The sequence below is a fragment of the Callithrix jacchus genome, chromosome 22, assembly GCF_049354715.1.
Source record: "Callithrix jacchus isolate 240 chromosome 22, calJac240_pri, whole genome shotgun sequence".
NCBI classification, from domain to species: Eukaryota; Metazoa; Chordata; class Mammalia; order Primates; family Cebidae; genus Callithrix; species Callithrix jacchus.
In genome coordinates this window covers 2,131,431-2,146,734 of record NC_133523.1, presented here as the reverse complement: position 1 = coordinate 2,146,734, position 15,304 = coordinate 2,131,431, and the positions used below count along the sequence as shown (strand labels likewise).

At 61.0% G+C, this 15,304-nt stretch overlaps 2 protein-coding genes across 3 annotated transcripts; one reads left to right on the top strand and one right to left on the bottom strand.

Annotated features, from left to right (window-relative positions):
- The first annotated feature begins 7,014 nt into the window (after positions 1–7,014).
- Positions 7,015–11,758, top strand: JSRP1 (junctional sarcoplasmic reticulum protein 1). Its single transcript, XM_002761554.6, has 7 exons — positions 7,015–7,177; positions 8,241–8,378; positions 9,331–9,374; positions 9,518–9,635; positions 9,987–10,160; positions 11,020–11,111; positions 11,226–11,758. The coding sequence occupies exons 1-7, from the start codon at positions 7,021–7,023 to the stop codon at positions 11,673–11,675; spliced, it is 1,173 nt and encodes a 390-aa protein (XP_002761600.5). The 5' UTR covers positions 7,015–7,020; the 3' UTR covers positions 11,676–11,758.
- Positions 11,759–11,930: 172 nt separating this feature from the next.
- On the bottom strand, positions 11,931–14,620 carry AMH (anti-Mullerian hormone). Of its 2 annotated transcripts, XM_008986947.5 has the most exons (4): positions 14,202–14,620; positions 13,475–13,617; positions 13,216–13,324; positions 11,931–13,129 (listed from the first exon to the last, which is right to left on the bottom strand). In XM_008986947.5, exons 1-4 carry the CDS (start codon positions 14,608–14,610, stop codon positions 12,027–12,029), a joined length of 1,764 nt encoding a protein of 587 aa, XP_008985195.4. In that variant the 5' UTR covers positions 14,611–14,620; the 3' UTR covers positions 11,931–12,026. The 2 variants fall into 2 exon arrangements, with proteins under 2 accessions (XP_008985195.4, XP_008985194.4); XM_008986946.5 differs by having other exon boundaries at positions 13,216–13,617.
- Between the last annotated feature and the right edge of the window lie 684 nt (positions 14,621–15,304).

Below are 15,304 nucleotides of genomic sequence, written 5' to 3'. Positions count from 1 at the left end.
TCTACTAAAAATACAAAAAATTAGCTGGGCATGGTGGCGCGTGCCTGTAATCCCAGCTACTCGGGAGGTTGAGGCAGGAGAATTGCCTGAACCCAGGAGGCGGAGGTTGCGGTGAGCCGAGATCGCGCCATTGCACTCCAGCCTGGGTAACAAGAGCGAAACTCCGTCTCAAAAAAAAAAAAAAAAAAAAAAAAAAATGGATTTCCCGAGGGAAAAACGATTTCTTTTGCGGGTAAGTTCGGTAAACTGTTTCTCCTGTGAGCTAAAATGTGGACTTATCCAACGAAACTATTTCCCCTCCTGGTTAAATCCAGAAAAAAGATCTCAGGTATGAACAGCAGTTTGCATGTAATAAGCAAACATGTAAGTCCCGGGCGTTACATTTGGGTGCACACAGCTTCCGGGTACACTAAACTGCTAATTCAGCAAAAAGATGCCACTTTGCAGTGAGGTTTCATAAAATATCTTATATTTCGTGTATAAAGTGCACTTCGATCTTACCAAGCAAAAATGCGACTCCTGGCAAATCCTGTTTTCTTTCACGTGTTAACTTGGTTTTGTTTTCCACCAGGCCTTGCTGTCACCCAGGATCCCAGCTCACTGCAACCTCTGCCTCCCAGATTCAAGGGATTCTCCTGCCTCAGCCTCTAGAGGAGCTGGGATTACAGGTGCCCGAGACCACACCTGGATAATTTTTGTATTTTTAGTAGAGATGTCGTTTCACCATGTTGGCCACGCTGGTCACGAACTCCTGACCTCAGATGATCCACCTGCCTCCCAAAGTGCTGGGATTACGGGCGCCCAAGACCACACCCGGCTAATTTTGTTTTTTGTTTTTGGAGATGGAGTTTCGCTCTTGTTACCCAGGGCGGAGTGCAATGGCGCAATCTCAACTCACCGCAACCTCCGCCTCCTGGGTTCAGGCAATTCTCCTGCCTCAGCCTCCCGAGTAGCTGGGATTACAGGCACGCGCCACCATGCCCAGCTAATTTTTTATATTTAGTAGAGACGGGGTTTCACCATGTTGACCAGGATGGTCTCGATCTCTTGACCTTGTGATCCACCCGCCTCGGCCTCCCAAAGTGCTGGGATGATAGGTGTGAGCCACCGCGCCCGGCAATTTTTGTATTTTTAGTAGAGATGGAGTTTCACCATGTTGGCCACGCTGGTCTCGAACTCCTGACCTCAGATGATCCACCTGCCTCGGCCTCCGGAAGTTCTGGGAATACCGACTTGGGACACAACACTTGGCCCTCTTTTCAGATTTCACACTGCACTAGAGGACTGCTGTTGCATCTCTGCTATGAACATCCGATATTCGGGTGCTGAGGTAGAAATTAACTCCTGCTGTTAACATTTGGGGCCATCCTGGTCACTGCAGGATGCGGAGCAGCGTCCCTGGCCTCCGCCCACCATGCCGGGAGCACCCCAAGTCGTGACAGCCACAAGTATCCCCAGACATCACCCAGTGTCCCTTGGTGGGGGGCAGAATCATCCTGGGTGAGACCCCCAGGGTTAGGGGATTCCACGGACCTCCAAGGGACTCTTCCTCCCTGATCCTCTGCCCTGTCGAAGTCCCAGGAAGCTCCAGTGCACCCTGGCCAGACACAGTGGCTCACAAGTGTAATCTCAGCACTTTGGGAGGCCAAGGTGGGGGTAGGGAGGGGATCACAAGGTCAGGAGCGCAAGACCAGCCTGGCCAACATGGCAAAATCCCATTTCTACTAAAAATACAAAAATTGGCCGGGCACAGTGGCTCAAGCCTGTAATCCCAGCACTTTGGGAGGCCAAGGCGGGTGGATCATGAGATCAAGAGATCGAGACCATCCTGGTCAACATGGTGAAACCCCGTCTCTACTAAAAATGCAAAAATTAGCTGGGCGTGGTGGCGCGTGCCTGTAATCCCAGCTACTCGGGAGGCTGAGGCAGGAGAATCTCTTGAACCCGGGAGGTGGGGGCTGCAGTGAACCAAGATCTCGCCACTGCACTTCAGCCTGGGCTATGGGGTGAGACTCCGTCTCCAAAAAAGAAAAAAAAAGGGAAAGAAAGAGAGAAAAGAAATCCACACCCTGAATGGGGAGGGAGACAGGAGAAGAATCCCAGGAGCTGGGGTCCTCTTGGTTTAAACCGATTGCCCCCTTGGGAGTTTATGCTGGAGTCTGGTGTGAGCACAGAACAGACTCTGTTTGAAGCAACTAACTCAGGGGCTCCTCCCTCAGCCCCGTGGACGTTGGGTTGGATGGTTCTCTGGGATGGGGAGTCCTGGACACGGCAGGGTGCTGAGCAGGGCCCCTGGCCTCCACCCACTCCACGCCAGTAACACCCTCAGCCATGACACGGGAAATATCCCAAACATCACCCGAAGTCCCCTGGAGGCAGAATCACGCCCCCTAGTTGAGAACTTCCTCTGGGAACTGAGGCAAGAGGGTGCACGAAATGAATAGGTCGGGGTGCGATTTCCAGAACGGCCACGACCGGGGAGCCCCGTCCCTCCGCCCCGACTGCAGCAGCTCTCGCCTCCTCCTCCTGGCTGCCTCTAACTCATGGCCGCCTGCCAGCGCCGTGAGGCTTCTGAAACAGCCACCCCCGCACTGGGCAGGCCACGGTGGATGAGCACTCGGATGAAGAAATGCACCCTGCCGCACTCCCAGGAACCAGGGTGGGAGGTGCTTTGCTGGGAGCTGGGGAGTCTGTGACTGGTGAGGGGCCCATAGACAGCAGGGAGAGAAAGGCACATCACGGAGGGCTTCCTGGAGGTGGTGAGGCTTGAACTGTCTGAAAGGGACAGGAGAGCATGTGGGATGGTCAAGGTTGGAGAACCCATCCCTGGGTCTTCTCTGAAATCAAGGCTGAGGGGATAGATGCTGACGGAGGAGGCAGACGGTATGACTCTGATTTATTTATTTATTTGGTTATTTGGTTATTTATGAAACAGTCTCACTCTGTTCCCCAGGCTGGAGTGCAGTGGCGCGATCTCAGCTCACTGCAACCTTCGCTTCTGGGGTTCAAGCGATTCTCCTGCCTCAGCCTCCCGAGTAGCTGGGATTACAGGCGCCCACCACAATGCCTGGCTAATTTTTGTGTTTTTAGTAGAGACGGGGTTTCACCAGGTTGGTCAGGCTGGTCTCAAACTCCTGACCTCGTGATCTGCCCACCTCGGCCTCCCAAAGTGCTGGGATGGCAAGCGTGAGCCGACTCTGATTTCAAAAAGGATATGTGGGCCCGGTGTGCACTTTGTGGGGCAGAGATAAGAAGATCACTTGAGCTCAGGAGTTCAAGACCAGCCCCAGCCAGGATCGCCCAGGCGCCCTGGCTCATGCCTATAATTCCAGCACTTTGGGAGGCCGAGGGAGATGGATCACCTGAGGTCAGAAGTTCAAGACCAGCCTGACCAACATGGTGAAACCCCGTCTCTACTAAAAATACAAAAATTAGCTGGACACGGTGGCGCGTCCCTGTAATCCCAGCTACTCGGGAGGCTGAGGCAGGAGAATTGCCTGAACCCAGGAGGCGGAGGTTGTGGTGAGCCGAGATCGCGCCATTGCACTCCAGCCTGGGGAACGAGAGCGAAACTCCGTCTCAAAAAAAAAAAAAAATAGACCAGCCAGGGTAACATTGCCAGACCCCCATCTCTACAGCAAAATTTTATTTTATTTATTTATTTTTGAGACAGAGTTTCGCTCTTGCTACCGAGGCTGGAGTGCAATGGTGCAATCTCGGCTCACCACAACCTCTGGCCTCCTGGGTTCAGGCAATTCTCCTGCCTCGGCCTCCCGAGTAGCTGGGATTACAGGCACGCACCACCACGCCCAGCTAATTTTTTGTATTTTCAGTAGAGACGGGGTTTCACCATGTTGACCAGGATGGTCTCGATCTCTTGACCTCATGATCCACCCGCCTCGGCCTCCCAAAGTGCTGGGATTTACAGGCGTGAGCCACCGCGCCCGGTCCTAATTAAATACATTTTTAGATGGATTCTTAATCTGTCACGCAATCTCAGCTCACTGCAACCTCCACCTCCTGTATTCAAGCGATTCTGCCTCAGCCTCCCCAGTAGCTGGGACTACAGGCGCACGCCACCATGCCCGGCTAATTTTTGTATTTTTTGAGTAGAGATGGGGTTTTACCATGTTGGCCAGGATGGTCTCGATCGCCTGCCCCAAAAACAATTTTAAGTAGCTGGGCTTGGGGTGGGAACCTGTGGTCCCAGCTACTCGGGAGGTTGAGCCAAGAGGATCACTGGAGCCCAGGAGGTCGAGGCTGCAGTGAGCTGTGATCCCACCACTGCACGTCACCCTGGGTGGCAGAGCAAGACCCTGTCTCAGAAAAAGAAAAAGGAGGCCGGGCTTGGTGACTCACGCCTGTAATCCCAGCACTTTGGGAGGCCGAGGCGGGAGGATCACCTGAGGTCAGCAGTTCGAGACCAGCCTGACCAACAGGGAGAAACCATGTCTCTAAAAAAAGAAAGAAAGAAAAAAGAAAAAGAAAAAGGAAAGAAAGTAGGAAAATCAGGAAGGATTTGGGCCTCCTTTTCCCCACGTGCCCCGGGCTGGCGTCATGTTCAAGCGTGGCTCTGGGTCCTGGTCTTGCCTCCTGAAGAAAAACCCAGAAGGCCTTTTAACCCTTTTGAGCAAACGCCGTGGGGAGGAAGACAGGAATTGCCCATTTTTAACATGCACGGAGAAGCCCGCCACGAGCTCCGGCCACGGGAGGCTGCGCAGGGCTGGGGTCCGGCCGCAGAGCCGCAGGGGCGTCTGCTGCTGGGTGATAAAAAGGGAGCACGGCCGTGCAGGCACCCTCAGGATGAGCTGTGCACACACACGCAAAAGCGAGGCCCCAGGTAAACAGGCCTTACCACGGGCAGGCCGCTTTTTCCCTTTACTGTACTTACGTTTTTTTCTTTTTATTTTTGCGATGGAGTCTTGCTCTGTTCCCCAGGCTGGAGTGCAGTGGCAAGATCTCAGTTCACTCCAACCTCTGACTTTCGGGTTCAAGCTATTCTCCTGCCTCAGCCCCCGCCAAGCAGCTGGGACCACAGGCGACCATCACCACACCTGACATTTTTTTTTTTTTTTAAACGAGGTTTTGGCCGGGCGCGGTGGCTCACGCCTGTCATCCCAGCACTTTGGGAGGCCGAGGCGGGTGGATCACGAGGTCAAGAGATCGAGACCATCCTGGTCAACATGGTGAAACCCCGTCTCTGCTAAAAATACAAAAAATTAGCTGAGCACGGTGGCGCGTGCCTGTAATCCCAGCTACTCGGGAGGCTGAGGCAGGAGAATTGCCTGAACCCAGGAGGTGGAGGTTGCGGTGAGCCGAGATCGCGCCATTGCACTCCAGCCTGGGTAGCAAAAGCGAAACTCTGTCTCAAAAAAAAAAAAAAAAAAGAGGAAGAAAGCGAGCGTCATTTCTCCACAGTTCTTCAGCATTTCCTGCCTCGCGCTGTCTGTCCATGTCTCTATTTTCTTTTTTTTTTTTTTTTTTTTGAGACAGAGTTTCCCTCTTGTTACCCAGGCTGGAGTGCAATGGCGCGATCTCGGCTCACTGCAACCTCCACCTCCTGGGTTCAGGCAATTCTCCTGCCTCAGCCTCCCGAGTAGCTGGGATTACAGGCACGCGACACCATGCCCAGCTAATTTTTTTTCCTATTTTTAGTAGAGACGGGGTTTCACCATGTTGACCAGGACGGTCTCGATCTCCTGACCTCGTGATCCACCCGCCTCGGCCTCCCAAATGCTGGGATTACAGGTGTGAGCCACCGCGCCCGGCCCTATCTCTTTAAAGAAAACAAAACTGGCCAGGCATGGTGGCTCACACCTATAATCCCAGCTCTTAGGGAGGCAGAGGTGGGAGGTGGGAGGAACCAGGAATTCAAGACACCTGTCCCCATGCCTGGCTTTATACTCAAAGAACGCCCAGGAGGTGGGGTCACCATTATATTTCCATTTTACAGGAAAAGAAACTGAGGCACAGCCAGGCAGCTGTGGAGTCAGAGCCAGAATCTGAGTAGAGAGTCAGGGCCCTCAGATGACACTGTTCTTCACAAAATTAGCAAAACTAGGCCGGTCATGGTGGCTCACACATGTAATCCGAGCACTTTGGGAGGCCGAGGCGGGTGGATCACCAGGTCAAGAGATCCAGACCATCCTGGTCAACATGGTGAAACCCCGTCTCTACTAAAAATACAAAAATTAGCTGGGCACGGTGGCACGTGCCTGTAATCCCAGCTACTCGGGAGGCTGAGGCAGGAGAATTGCCTGAACCCAGGAGGCGGAGGTTGTGGTGAGCCGAGATCGCGCCATTGCACTCCAGCCTGGGTGACAAGAGCGAAACTCCATCTCAAAAAATAAATAAATAAAGCCCCACAGAGGCCCTGCGTCCATGCTTCGCTTCTGGGAGAGCTGAACCTTCCAGGAAAAGAATCCAAGGGGAGACACTATGAGAACAAGAAGGTGAAAATGCTCTTGAGGGTGGGCACGTTGGCTCGCGCCTGTGATCCCAGCACTTTGGGAGGCCAAGGCGGAGGATTGCTCGAGGCCAGGAGTTTAAGACTACCCTTGTGTGGGAAGTAGAAAAGTTCCTTTTTAAAGTTCCCTTTCTTGTTAAAGAGTAAGTGTGCTAATAACTTTGTTAAGCCCTGTCCCACGTAGCTGTTAGACACGCCATGCTTACAGGCACGTGGTACACTCTACGTCCTTGTGCTTTAACCAAGGTATCTGTGCTGGACGTGCTCACAGGCGTGTCCCAGCTCTCCATGGCTTTTACCTGTTTAGAAAAGTTTTAGGCCGGGCGCGGTGGCTCAAGCCTGTAATCCCAGCACTTTGGGAGGCTGAGGCGGGTGGATCACCAGGTCAAGAGATCGAGACCATCCTGGTGAACATGGCGAAACCCCGTCTCTACTAAAAATACAAAAATTAGCCTGGTGCGGTGGTGCCCGCCTGTAGTCCCAGCCGCCGGCACCACCTCTCCCTGGCGAGGCAGGGGCAAACGCTGAGTAACAACAACCCCTTCCCTGGTGGGATGGCAGGGATGGGTGGGGGACTCCCCGGCAGTGACCTCACTCCGGCGGCCATGCTGATTGGCCTTCCCGAGGTCTCTGGCCACCTGTTGCCATCCATCACGGGGCCACCCTCCCCACCTCCATCCTGTCCACAAGACTCCGCGCGGCCGGCTGCGGGTGAGTGAGGCTAGGGGTAAGGAAGTGAGGCTGGGGGAGCCCCGGGCAGAGGTGTGGGCTCCTGGGGTGTGGGAGGGTGTTGCGGAGGACCGTGAGGGTCCCCAACTCCTGGAGCTGCTCCCACACACATCCGAGGCCTGCACACCAGCCTCCCGTGCTTGTCGGGCCCCTCCCCCACTGCCACCAGATAGGCCCCTTCCAGGTCTTGGAGCCCCAGGGGTGGGTGGTTTTTCAGCCTAGATACAGGGGCACCATAATTCCAGCAGCCAGAGCCCATGGTGACCCTGAAGAATACAGCTTTGGGTCTGACTCGAAGCCCCTTGGGACCTCCAGCCCATGGCTCTGTCTCATGTGTCATATGGGAACACAGTTAGTGGGACAGTGAGGTAGCTACTGTGTGTCAGGATCAGAAGACCTCCCGGGACCCCCCTCCCAGCACCCTCCTCCCGGGACCCTCCTCCCGGGGCCCTTCTCCCCTGCCCCGCCTGTCACCGCCAGAGCCAGGATGGTTCTGCTGCTGGGGCTTGAGCCTGTAGCCTCACAGGGTCACAAGGGGGGGATGTGGGTGCCCAGAATGGCAGGTCAGGATGGCCCAGAGGGGGACCCCGTGAGAGCAGAGGCCTGGGAGGGGCTGGGGCACCTGTTAGCCTGTCCCGCTGGCCTCCGACACCAGATAAAAATAGTCCCTGGTCTCAGAGAACATGAGCTGACGCCAGGGCCAAGAGTCTTGGTTCGGGGAGTGCTTTGTGGCCTTGCGGGAGCTCCTGCCCTCTCTGGGCCAGGACAGCCTTGGCTGCTGTGCCGATGGATAAGAGGCCCCAGCAAGGCCGGGCCCCAGGGAGGGGCCCCAGGGCAGGCATGGGGCTCAGGGAGGTGCCTGTGGGCACCCAGCCATGTCTTGCATGAGTATGAATTTGCTGAGTGAGGGGTGCTCCAGGCAGAGACCACAGGCTGGGCGGGGGAAGGACGGGACCTGTTCGTCCAGGTCTGCAGAACCTCCAGGTCAGGCCCAGGCCCGTGTGGGGACTCGGTAAAGGCCAGGCTTTGCTCCCACCCCTCCCAGCCTGGCCTGGACCTGCTGCTGCTCCGGCCATCTCCATGACAACCAGAGCGTGGGAGGAGCTGGATGGGGGCCTGGGCAGCTGCCAGGCCCTGGAGGACCACTCGGCGCTGGCCAAGCCCCAGGAGGACAGGGCTCCAGGTACCCTCGTGGCACTGGTGGGAGGAAGCCCCTCCCCGGCGGCCCCCTTGAGCCGGGAGGCCCATCTTCAGAGAACAGCTCAGCCTCCCATGCTGGACTGGCTTCCGCTGTGCTCCCATGTTCAACCCCTGGCCCTCATTTCTGCCTCAGGGGTCTGTAAGGAACCCTCAAGGATACCAGGTGCTGTCTCTGAGCCTGTCTGCTTTCTTTGTGTTTTTAATGTTTTTATTATTAATTATTATTTTGAGACAGAGTCTCACTCTGTCTTCCATGCTGGAGTGCAGTGGTGTGATCACAGCTCACAGCAGCCTAGACGTCCCAGACTCAAGGGATCCTCCTGCCTCAGCCTCCCAGGTAGCTGGGGCCACAGGTGTGCCACCATGCCTGGCTATTTTCTTTTCTTTTCTTTTCTTTTTTGAGACAAAGTCTCTGTCACTCAGGCTGCAGTGCAGTGGCACAATCTCGGCTCACTGCAACCTCCACCACCCGGGTTCAAGTGATTCTCCCGCCTCAGCCTCCCGAGTAGCTGGGACTACAGGCACGCACCACCACGCCCAGCTAATTTTTGAATTTTTAGTAGAGATGGGGTTTCACCATGTTGGCCAGGCTGGTCTTGACCTCCTGACCTCAGGTGATCCACCCACTTCGGCCTCCCAAAGTGCTGGGATTACAAGTGTGCGCCACCGCATCCGGCCGCTATTTTCTTTAAAAATTTTCTTTTTTGCACAGATGGGGTCTCACTGTGTTGCCCAGGGCTCAGGTGATCCTCCCATCTCAGCCTCCCAAAGTGCTGCGATTCCAGGTGTGAGCCACCGCGCCTGGCCTCCGCCTGCCTGCTTTCTTATCTATAAGATGGGGATCGTCACCTGCACATCACCCAGCAGAGCTAGGGGAGAGGGTGGGACTGGCCTGGGGGGTCCCCACAACCTTGACGCTCCCTCTGTTCCCACAGGGACACCCAGGCTGGCCGACTCCGGGAGCGGGAGCCTGTCCCACGTGAGTAGCTGGGACCCCTCAGCCTTTAACCCAGGAGGTCTGGAGAGCTGGGGGCGCTCGGGCCAAGGGAGAAGGTTTCAAAAGCCCACGGGGAGGCTTTGGCACTGGAAGGAAACAGGCGGAACGTCTCACGGTTCCCACAGGACTCTCAGGAGCCGAGGGCTGAGGGTCGCAGTGTGGACACCAGGCCGAAGATGGAAAAAGAACCCGCAGCCAAAGGGACCCCAGGAACGGGGAAGGAGAGGCTGAAAGCCGGAGCCAGTGGGTTTGCAGGAGGCCTGGGTGCGGTGTGGGGGGTGCGACCGGTGTGAGGCCCAGGTCCCGGGAACTGGGTCCTTGGATCCGGGGAAGGGTGGGGGGTGTCGCCGTTGAGTGGTGGCGAAGGGCGGCAGGCAGGAGTAGACGGGCCGGGAGCCTCCACTAATTCCTCCTAATCCCCGCTAAGCCGCTCAGCTCCGGGCAGTTCTCTTCCAGAAACTCGGGGCATCCCCAGGCAGCTGCGGGGCACCCGGGGCCGGGTTCAGGGCGCGGGCCTCCCTCTTGGCCTCTGCGCCCGGGGAAGGGGCGGCGCGGAACCAGAGGCCACAGCGCAGCGCGCACTTGTCCCCGCAGGCCCTCGGAGCGCCCCCGCGCGCAAGAAGGCTCAGAGCGCGCCGCCCCCGCAGCCGCCGCCGCCGCCCCCGGCCCTGAGCGAGGAGCTGCCCTGGGGAGACGTGTCGCTCAACCAGTGCCTGGTGCTCGCCTCGCTGGTGGCGCTGCTGGGCTCGGCTTTCCAGCTGTGCCGCGGTGAGCGCGGGCTCCCCAGCGGTGGGGCGGGGCTGGGGTCCACCCGCGCGCCGTCTCCTCCAGGGAAGGGCCCTGGGTCACGAGGGTGGGGTCGCGGAGCCGCCTTCCCGGGGCTGGGTCTTGCGCGCCCCCTGTCACCCCGGGTGGACCTTGCGCGGGGCCCACTCCCCCCGCCGCGAGGAAGTTCTGGCTTCGGGATGGACCTCGCGCACCCCCTCCTCCCGCGGAGCGTTCGGCCGCGGTCCTCCTGCGCCCTCTTCGGGGACAGCTCTGCTCGTGAGCGCCTCCCGGGGCAACTCCTGCGCCCCCTCTCTTGCTGGGGGGAGAATGACCAACGGAAAGAGCGAGGTTCTGGCCGGGCGCGGCGGCTCACGCCTGTAATCCCAGCACTTTGGGAGCCTGAGGCGGGTGGATCACGAGGTCAAGAGATCGAGACCATCCCGGTCAACATGGTGAAACCCCGTCTCTACTAAAAATACAAAAAATTAGCTGGGCATGGTGGCGCGTGCCTGTAATCCCAGCTACTCGGGAGGCTGAGGCAGGAGAATTGCCTGAACCCAGGAGGCGGAGGTTGCGGTGAGCCGAGATCGCGACATTGCACTCCAGCCTGGGCGACAAGAGCGAAACTCCATCTCAGGATAAATAAAGAAATAGAAAAGAAAGAGCGACGTTCGGAGGAGGGGCGCCCCGCAGAGTCCTGGAGTCCCTTCCCACGGCTGGGGGCATCCTTAGCCTCAGCGGTACCCTGGGGAGCCTCACTCCACCCGTCTGCGGAGGGGGGCTCTAGGGGCGAGGGAGGACGGACAGTGGGGTCCGAGCCTCGGCCCGGCTGACTCGGGTCCTGACCCTGTCGCTGTAGACGCCGTGGCTGGGGACGCTGCAGTCCATGCGCCCGCGCCCGAGCCCTGGGTCCCGCCAAGCTCGGCCCCGAGGGAGCCATCGTCGCCGCTGGTAAGCGCTCCAGTGACCGCGGGCAGTGAGGCCTTCATCCCCAGGAAACGAGCCCGGGACGGGGTGGGGGGAAGGGGGCGCTCACCCCAGAACCCCACTGTGTCTGCCTTGCAGCCGAAATTGGAGACCTCGGCGCCCCCATCCGAGCCGCCTGCGCCCCCGGCCGAGGCAGAGGCCAGACCCAAGGTTCCCAGGAGTCGGGAGGCTTCAGAGAAGGACGAAGGGGAGCCTGGAGAGGCCACCGGAGAGGCCGCCGGGGAGGACCGAGCGCCCCTCGCCGACCGGGGGCCCAAGGAGAGGCCTCGGAGAGAGGGGAAGCCGCGGAAGGAGAAGCCGCGGAAGGAGGAGAGGCCGAAGAAAGAGAGGCCGCGGAAGGAGGGGAGGCCCCGGGAAGCCCTACCCCGGCGCTGGGAGTCGCGCGAAGGGAGCCACAGGCCATGGGCGCGGGACTCCAGGGACGCCGAGGCCAAGAAGAGGCAGGTCTGGGTCTCCCCGCGGCGTCCGGACGAGGAGGAGCGGCCTCGGAGCCGCCAGAGGCTCCGCGCAGGCAAAGGGCGGGACTGAGCCGGCCCGCGCCCCGCGCACCAGCACAGGGACCCCTTCTCGACGTCCCGCGGCTCTGGCGAAATAAAGCGAGTGCTGCGGCCGCCGAGTCACCTGCTCCTTTACGCCTGAACCCGGCACCGAGTCCGAGGCCTCAAAGACCGTGGTGGGGCGCTCCAGGCGGGCGAGACAGTGAGCGCCGATGGGGCGGACCCGGGCGTGCGCGGGAGGCGAGGCCTTCGGGCTCCGGAACATGCAAGGACACCCCACCGGTTACTTGCTGGTCTTTATTGGGGGCGGAATAAATATGGGAAGGGGTGCGAGCTGGGGCGCCTCCGGCCCCTCGGGACAGGGGCTCGCGCGGCGCGTGGGTCACCGGCAGCCACACTCGGTGGCCACCATGTTGGGCACGTGGTGCGCGCTGATGCGCTCCTCCGACAGGCTGATGAGCAGCTTGCCCGCGTAGGCGGTGGGCACGCAGCAGGGAGGGCGCCCCAAGGCGGCCCCGCGGGCCTGCATCTTCAGCAGCAGCACCACGTGGTTGCCGTAGCGCGGGTTGCGGTCGGACTGCGGCCAGCCGCACGCGCCCTGGCAGTTGTTGGCCTGGTAGGTCTCGGGGATGAGGACGGAAGGCTCGGCGCGGAGGTCCACGCTGAGCTCGTGCAGCGCGCACGGCCCGTCGGCGGCGGTGGCCCCCGCGCTGCGCTGCGCCCGCCCCGGCCCGCGCGGATCCCAGCCGCGCCACTCCGCGCGCAGCCCCTGCAGCGCCTTCAGGAGCAGCAGCGCTCGCAGGGGTCCGCCGGGGCCGCCTGGGCAGAGCGCGAGAAGGCGCGCCAGCAGCGGGGCTGCGGCCGGAGGCAGACCCGGGAGGCCGCGCAGCTCGGCAGCCGCCGCCTGCAGCTCGGCAGTCACGCGGCGCACCAGGGCCGTGGCCCACGGCGCCGACGCGGGTTCCTGCAGGGGCGCGGGGTCCCCGGAGGCGGTGGCCGCGGCGGGCGGCAGCAGCAGCAGCAGCGGCTCCTCGCCGTCGAGCAGGCGCTCCAGCTCCGCGGGGTCCGACAGGTTGACCAGACCCTGCGGGAAGCCGGACAGCGCATCCGGGTCCAGGGCCAGGCGCGGCGTCGAGGCCCGGGCCGGGGAGCCCCGCAGCGCCCGCACCAGGCGCGTGAGCGTCTCCAGGAAGGGGTCTGCGCTGGGCGGCGACTCCTCGAGCTCCGCGGATGGCCTGGAACCCGCAGTGGGGAGAGTTGGGGGCGGGCGCGAGGCCACGCCGCCCCCGCCTGCTCCTGCCCCATGCCCCCGGGCCTGCGCGCCCCTGGGTGCAGGGAGGGGCACGGTGTCCAGCTGGCCGTGTGCGGGCAGCGGCGCGGGCTCGGACCGCGGCAGCAGGAGCAGGGCCGGGGTCATCCGCGTGAAGCAGCGGCGGTCGTCGCCGAATAGCAGCGCCTTCAGCCGGGCCGTACTCAGGGGGGCGCCTGCGGTGGGGGGGCCGGGGCTGGCTCAGAGGCTGGGGGCCGGGGGCAGCCGACCTAGCGCCCGGTCCCTCTCCACCCGGACCTACCCTCTCCTCGAGGCTGCAGGGTCAAGGCCAGCCCGGAGCCGCGCCAGGCTCCCGCGGGGCGGTCCACCGCCAGCACCAGGTAGTGGGTGTCTCGGGACGGGCAGAGGCTCTGCGGAGAGCAGGGCTCAGCCCGGCTGGGTGGAGGCTTACCCCTTCCTCCCATCGCCACTGGCTCTAAGTTGCTCTCAGCACCGCAGACCCGGCAACATATCCACACCCCTGCTGCGCTGCGGAACTGCCCCATGAAACTCCCTGGTACCTGGGAACCCAGCAGCCCAGCCCTCATCACAGTGACCTCGGGGCCAGGCCCAGGGTACAGCACCAGCAGCGCCAGCTCCGGGGGGCCAGCTCCTCCAGGCGGGGGCTCCTGGAACCTGAGCGAGGGTGTCGGCTCCCATGTCACTGCAGCCGGGACAGCAGGGAACACCTGAGCCATTGAAGGCCAGGAGCCTCCCACATCCCTCTGGGGGCCTTTGGGGTCCATCCCTGCCCTGGCTGCTGTGCAGGGGACCTCGAGGGGGCACGAGGGTGACTCTCTTCACTGGCTTCTTGCAGCCAGGGAGCGGTGACAACCGGGCGGGCAGGTGCCGAGTCTGAGGCTGTGGATGGGGCTGCCCCCCATGGTCTCTGGGTTGGGGCTCCCAATGAAGTCCTTTCCCCTTAGGGAGTCTCCCAGGGTAGTGGCCCTAAGAACAGGCTACCTGGGTATGGGGCTATGGGGAGGAAGGTCCCTGTGCTTCTTCTTCATGGGTGGCAAGATGGGCACACCTGTCTCTCTGGCACTGTGGCAGGCACAGGTCTGAGAACTGGGCTTCAGGGACAGGACAGAGTGGTGCCCACCTCCCAGGCCACAGATCCACAGCCCAGACCCAGGAGCAAGACCACAGCCTCCTGGTCCGGGGTGGGGGCTCTGCCAGCCCCCAATCTTCCCTAGGACCACCACCAGAAGGCTGGCGGTGCCAAGCTCAGGGCTGGGCCCCACGTACCTTCCTCCAGGTGCAGGACCACCAGGCGCTGCCCCCCAGGTCCCCGAAGCCAGGCCCCCAGCCGCTGCAGAGAGAGCAGGGCAGCCTGCCTGTCTCCGGGGCTGCAGACCCCAAATGTGGCCAGGTCTTGGGGGCCCCAGCGGGCCCGCTGCACGGCTCCCAGGAAGGCCTGCTCATAGCTTCTCAAAGTCCCCACCACCCGCAGGGGGGTGCCGCTGCCATTGCTGTCCCCACCCAGTGCCACTAGGCACAGAGGTTCTTGGGGGCTGCCTTGCGGCCAGTCCACCTCTTCAAAGATGAGGCCACCAGTGGCCACAGCTGGCTCCTCTGCTCCAAGGGTCTCAGTCCCTAGCAGAGCCCCCAGGGCAGACAGCACCAGGGCCAGGCGGGTGAGAGGCGTGCCCCCCATTGTGGGTGATGTGAGGGGCTGGGCTGCCCGCCTTAAGTGGGCCAAGCGGAAGGTGGGTGTTTGTGCAGGCGGACGGGCCCTTATCTCCTCTGCCGCGACCTTGGGGGACACTGCCGGGCGCCCACACTCCAGGCAAAGTGGCCTTCTCAAAGATGCCTTTGTCGCCGGCAGCCTATCTCCCTCCCCGGCAGTGATAGAACTGGGCCTAATGTGTCAACAGGCTGTCCTTGAGGGCCCGTCCCCAGAAGGCACAGGAGTGCAGCCAGACTACAGTGGTGGTGGTGGGGAACCAGATGTCCCGGGTGCTGGGCGTCGAGGAGGGTCCCAAGTCAGCAGGGGCTCCCTGTCCCCTGTTCACCCTCCCCACCCCTAGTGGGCTATCTGGAGACCCCAAGGGCAGGGGCTCCCTGTCCGGTTCACCCTCCCCACCCCTACTGGGCTATCTGGAGACCACAAGGGTATCCTGGAGGCTGCTCTTCCTTCCCCAGGACATGACCCCAGACATACTCCTAGCCGACTGGTGGGGTCTGTCCTCCACCAGGCCACCTCCAGGGCACAGCTGCCTCTCAGGCTCCCATGGGTGTCTCCTGGTGGGCCCCAAGCCCTCCCCAGTCGCCCAAACTTGGGATGGTGCCCTGCCTGGCACTCCCACACGGCATTCACACGGAGGGCGGCGCTGCAGAATCCGGGCACT